The sequence below is a fragment of the Helianthus annuus genome, chromosome 10 (genome assembly GCF_002127325.2).
Source record: "Helianthus annuus cultivar XRQ/B chromosome 10, HanXRQr2.0-SUNRISE, whole genome shotgun sequence".
Lineage (NCBI taxonomy): Eukaryota > Viridiplantae > Streptophyta > Magnoliopsida > Asterales > Asteraceae > Helianthus > Helianthus annuus.
The window spans coordinates 6,318,535-6,324,739 of NC_035442.2; the positions used below are offsets into that span (position 1 = coordinate 6,318,535).

Here is a 6,205-nt window from a genome sequence, read left to right on the forward strand (position 1 = left end):
CGATTTCAAAAAGTGGTATGTCGAGTAGGAGATGTGAGTTCGTGATAGATTGCTACATAAGACAACGATAATGCGATATCTTCCTTTTCGGTTAACGGGATTACCATACTTTTGTGAATGTGAAAGATGGAAGAGGTTTTGTGAATATGAAAGATGGAAGATGTATATGAAAATATAAAAATGGAGAGAGTTTTGTAGTTTGGTTGCATTTTCTTATCTAGTAACATATATTTAAAAAATATATAAACCAAACAAATTACCAAAAACAAAGAAGTAACAAAAAAATATATTAACAAACACATCAAACCTAATTCTTTTTACCATGTTTACTCCCAACATGATGCAACCAACCAAACCCTTTAATAGCTTTCGAAATCTTCACAAGATTCGGCTTCCCCATCCCCAAATTCATCTTCCCAGTAGACAACTTCAAAGCCTTCAAACAACACAACTGCCCACTCCTCATAAATTCCTCATCCTCATCCTCATCCTCATCCTCATCTTCAAAACACTTAAACTCACTCTTCTTCTTCTTCATCATCCCCTTCTCCTCTTTCCTCATCGCTTCCTTTCGATTCTTCGGTTTCTTACTCGAATTATCGTCTTCATACGCCTCCCATAGACAATCCATACCTTCTTCACCTCGTTCTGAATTATTGTTTCTTTCTTCAAACAGCTTGCATGCTAACGTGCGCTTCCATTCTTTCTCCTTCCTCATCGATCCGTAGCTCCCGAAGCTTCCAGAAGAATCCAGTCTCCATGAATTTGTTCTCAAAGAGAATGTGTTTTCAATTTCATACCTCTCATCTTCTTCACCAGAGACTGTAACTGGCACTGGCTCCAGCTCCGGCTCTAGTTTTTGTAGCATTTTTTTCACATGCGACGACGTCGTTTCGTTATTTTTCATCTGATCTTCACCGGAAACTGGTATCGCTGTGGTTGAATTTTTCTGTAACGCTTTTCTAACATGCGACGTCGTTTCGTTCGCGGTTGAATTTGATTTCACGGTTATCTGTTGTTCTTCACCGGTGATTGATGACGTCACCGGCTCTAACTTTAGTAACATTTTTCGTACATGCGACGTCGTTTCGCTATTCGTCTTCTTCTTCGCTTCAATCGCCACCGTTGAATTTGATTTCTGTAACTCTCCGATGACTTTTTCGACGTACGATTTCGTTTCGTTCTTCTTCTTCGTCTCAAACGTCGTCGTCGTCGTCGTCGTTTCGTCTCCGATAGATCCACAGCTTCCGAAGCTACTAGAAGATTCCGATCGCCATGAATTTGAGTTCAGAGATAACGAATTTTCATCAGTTTTCTCATCTTCATCAGAAACCGGTCCTAATTTCTGAAATTCTCGAATATTTTCTTCGATCTGGTTCATCTCAGCAGTTTCCGTACAACCTTCAAACCGATCCAATTCTTCAAACAACCTCTCTAACCTTAAGCTTCTCTGCTCATCCGTAACCGTCACCTCATCATCATCCTCACCGACAGTTAACAAAGGCGGAGAATCAAACACAGTTTTATAAATCTCAAGATCTTCAAACTCACGAAACTCTTCATTCTGCTGGTCTACGTCGTTAACTTTGAACCGGATGTTAATATTATTGAAGATTGATGTAAGGAATCGGATATTGGAGTGAGGGAGAGTGGTGGCGAGGATAAGGAGGAGAGAGGTGGTGAGAAAGAGAGGGGAGAAGAAGATGAAGAGGAAGAATTTGAAGAGGAATGGAGAGAAGAAGATGAGGTAGGAGAAGTAGAGAGGGTGGGAGACTATGAAGGAGAAGAGGGTGTGTTTGCAAGTGGTGAGGGCATCTGCTGCCATTGTTAATTGGGTGAAGAATAATGGTGTAAATTATAGGAAAATGGGGGGTGATGGAGATGGAAATGGAGAAGAAGACTGTGTTTGAGGTGTGAGAGTGAAGTGAATGCGGCGTGAATAAAGGGGGTAGATTGATGTGGGACCTTTGTTGGATTGTTTATTACTTTTTTATTGGAAAAAGTATTATGTATAGCTTATATTATGGGCGAGAAAATAACTGAATTAATCTAATTTCCCATGTCGCTCCAGAACACCGTCTTGTCCGACGTTATGGGAGTTATGGAGCATGGTGTGATATGTATAGCGGCGTGAACTGTGGTTTCTCTCTCTTGCACATATATATACAAACATATATATCTATAATTTCTCTCGCACACACATATGTATATACATACATGTTATATAACCCCCTTTCTTACACATTTCGCCACTTGTCACTTAACCCCCCTTATAAGGTCTCACGACTACACATGGACTAAGTATATCTTTCTGTAACTTAATCAACTTACTTAACTGAAGTGAACGATTACCAGTAGGGTTGATGGTTTAGTGGTAAGGCAAAACCTTTTAATACGCTTTAGTGTGATGTTTTGGGTTCAAGTCTCACAAGAAGCAAGAAGTGAGCCGTTCAAAAAAAACTGAAGTGAACAATTGACTGACGCCCGTACTCAAGTTGGCGTATAATACCGGAGAACACCGTCACACGGGAGGTAAAACGTGGCATAAGGGGTGGAGCGCCACACTCTTAACTGGCGTGGTTTGGAATTAGGGTGTGAGAGAGAAAACGGTGAGGGTGAGAGAGAAAGAGAGAGATTCTCTTTCTGAACCAACCGCGTTATGCTATGTCACATAACTTTTTTAATAAAAACACAACACGATAATTAAAGGTGGGTTAGTTAAAACTCCACTATTTACGTGATAATGACGTGACACTTAACTAACATTTCTTAGTTAAACCGGAACATAAATTATAAAACAAGAAGTAGTAAATGAATTGTTAAATGAGATTATGTCAGAAAAAAGATAACAAAGTCTGAATATCTGGTCTAAATACTTAGGGATTGTAATGGGACAGGTATTGGTAATCTTAATTTGATACATGGTTGTAAAACCGTATTCCATACTCAGCCTAATTACTCGTCAAGTATCGGTTATAACCGCGAGACTATCGGGATACCCGTTAATTTATTAAAAATACTCGTTGGAGTCCGCAACACATTTATATTATTCTAACTTTAATACAATTTTATGCTCTTAACTACAGTAAATGAAAATGCGATTAATTAAATACATATTACTACAAAAAGATTAAAATATTTAAAATTATTGATAATATAAATCTTAAAAGTGTAAATACCTCATCTATCTATACTATATAAGAAACCATTTTTGGGACACTTGTCATTATATTAGGCCATGTCTTATAGATAATTATTAATTTAATTTAATTTCTTCTAATTAATTATAGATAACTCTCATAGTAAATATTTCATAGTAAAAATTATTTAGTTTAATTATTACTTTTATATTTATCTATTTACTTCAAGATAATAGAGTAAATTATGATTTTGGCCCCTATGGTTATATCACTTTTACCCTTTTAGAAGAATTTTTTAACATCTGAACCCTCAACGTCTTTTTTTCTAACCCTTTTGACACCAACATCTTTTTTTCTAACCCTTTTGGCCCCTAAAAGTAAATGGATGGGGTTAGTGTTAGGGGCCAAAATAGTTAGAAAAAAGACGTTGGGTGCTCAGATGTTAAAAGATTCATGTTTAGGCTAAAAGGGTAAATGTAATATAACCACAGGGGCCAAAATCATAATTTAGTCTTGATATTAACTATTTGAATGTTTTGTTTAGTTTGGCATCAAATAGATTTTACGAAACTTAAAACAAAATTAACTAATATTATTTATCATTTCTGCATTTACAAGTTTTAAATAAAGGGTTAAATTTATTGAGACTTCGTTAACAAATTTTACTGCAATAGAATAATCTATTTATATCAATCTAAATCTATGCAATATAATAAAAGAAATCAATGGGAGGACACATATCATTCATTGAAGCCATCTATTTTTTATAGATAATTAATATCAATTAAAAGATAATTATAAAATTAAATTAATATAAATTTAAACAATTCGCATAGAAGATAATCTAATATTTTAAAATATTTATCAGATTTCAAAATTATTTATTCTAAAATTAATAAAAGATGTATACTAAATATAAATTAATATAATGTAAATGATTTATTTATTTTATTAAACTAAAGTAGTTAAGGGTAAAACCTATTATTTTTATAGTATTTATATTAATAATATAAATTAATATTTTTATATTATTTGGTATATAAAATTACATTTACTCAACCCGTGTAATACACGGGGTTCTAACCTAGTATTTTATATAGTCAAACATATATTCCAAAAAAAAAAAACAATCATTTTTTATGTACCGAAACTATTAGAATGGACCGTTACTAGACTAGGGTTAATGAAAAACTTAATTAATTTATTTTTTGGTATATGTACCTATATGGTTCACCTCGGATATATCTTTTCAGGAAATCAGGTCGAGTATCACCTGGTCACATACCAGCCTCATACCCGTGAAAATTTAAGAAAAAAAAAACTAACTACATACCCGGCTCTCTACTCAAATGCTTGTCTCACTAATTTCGGGCTTAATGGTTTATCCATCAAGTTTGGATTCGACTGTCATCCCTACAACTACCAATCCGGTTTGCTAGTGCAAATGGAATCATGTCAAATGGACTTGACTTATCCAGTTATGTATGTCGTTCGGTTTATAACCGGTATTTGTTGATGCAACAAACACGGGACCAAGGATGGTAGCTGGGCTGGTCAGGCAAAAGGGCTGAAGGGTTCAGTTTTGCCTAACGCAGGTCGCGGGGTCCCTCCACGTTTGCAAAACGTGGAAGGAGGTTCACTAGTATGTTTGAATTATTTGCTTTGAAGTTCTTTCTCCAAGGCCGGCTCGGATCCAGAAAAGAAAGCAAATAGAATGAATGAGATGAATCTGATGAAGAGTTATTTGGAAGTGACAAAGAACTCTTTGAATGACTAGAGATTAAGGAATCTCTGTGCTTTTCGGAATGTCTTTGAAGTGTTTATGAGCTGTCTTCTTATAGTGGAAGACACCTCCCGAAATGGCATGGACTATACTAGCGAGACCTGTTTGCTTATGGAGGGTTTCCCCTTTTGGGGTTGAAGGCTTTGGACCCCTGGTTAATAGAGTGTGCCTGTGCAGACCTGCTCTGACTTTGTGAGTTGGTGAGCATGGGTTGGTGAGACTAGTCCTTGGACATGACTGATTACTGTTTCTCGATTTTCTCATTTTACAGCTTTTCATCCGATGAACCTTTCAACCTTTTAAGCTCTTTGCATATTAATCATTTTGTTTATCCTTGGGCTACCCCCGTCGTCAGCCCCCCAAGTCAGAGGTTTTTGGGGTAGTACACTCAAAGACTTCTGACTTTTATGCATGTCTTTTAAAGGCTTCAAGGGTTCGTTGCTTGGAGGCTTGAAAGGTTTGAGGCAGTTACTTTTTTGAATTTTGAATTTGAAACGATTTGACAGTTGATTTGATTGACATGTGTCAGGCGGCGGTTTTGCAGGTACCATTTATTTACCTTTATTACCCCTACTTTATCATCATATTTATTTTGTGTTTAGAAAATTTCTTCACTTTACTCTCAATCATTCACAGTATCCTTCCTCAGGTTAGTTTCTCTCCTTCATTTTCGTTTTTGCTTTGTTCAATCATGGGTGCCCTTAAGGATTTAGCGAGGTCATTTTCTCGAATGACACAAGAGGAAGTAGACCTGTTTTGCCTTGAATATGGTATTGATAAAAAGTTTAATCCAACCGCCCCTTCTTGCGATGTTTCTATTGACAAACCGATTCCTGGTTCGATTGCGTTGTATTGTCGCCATTTTCAATGGTCCAATCTTCGTTACCCTTTTTCGTTTTTTGTTCTAAACTTGCTTGAGTATTACCGAGTGTCTTTTGGGCAAGTTCATCCAAAAGGAATGGCTAGGGTTTTGCACTTTGAAGTGCTCTGTCGTGCTCTTGGCTATGATCCCTCTCTGTTGCTTTTCCGGAGGTTTTTTCGTTTAGCCAAAAATGGCGATTGGTTTACTTTTGAAACGACAAAGGTTGATACTTGTCTCATTTCATCCATGGTTACAACCCTTGGATCCTGGAAGGATCAGTTTTTCTGGGTTTCTGACTCTATCATTCCTTTCAAAATGGTATGGAGGCGTCCGGATGTTGTTCTCAATGATCCGGAGCCTTCTGAGTCTGAATTGAACGATGCCTTTCTTTCAGCCATTCGAGGGTGCCCTTCGAGGGTT

The 6,205-nt window shown here is 36.6% G+C and overlaps 1 protein-coding gene across 1 annotated transcript; it reads right to left on the reverse strand.

The window, feature by feature from the left end:
- Nucleotides 1–228: 228 nt before the first annotated feature.
- On the reverse strand, nt 229–1,955 carry LOC110883893. Its single transcript, XM_022131560.2, has one exon. The coding sequence runs from the start codon at nt 1,823–1,825 to the stop codon at nt 308–310; it is 1,518 nt and encodes a 505-aa protein (XP_021987252.1). The 5' UTR covers nt 1,826–1,955; the 3' UTR covers nt 229–307.
- Between the last annotated feature and the right edge of the window lie 4,250 nt (nt 1,956–6,205).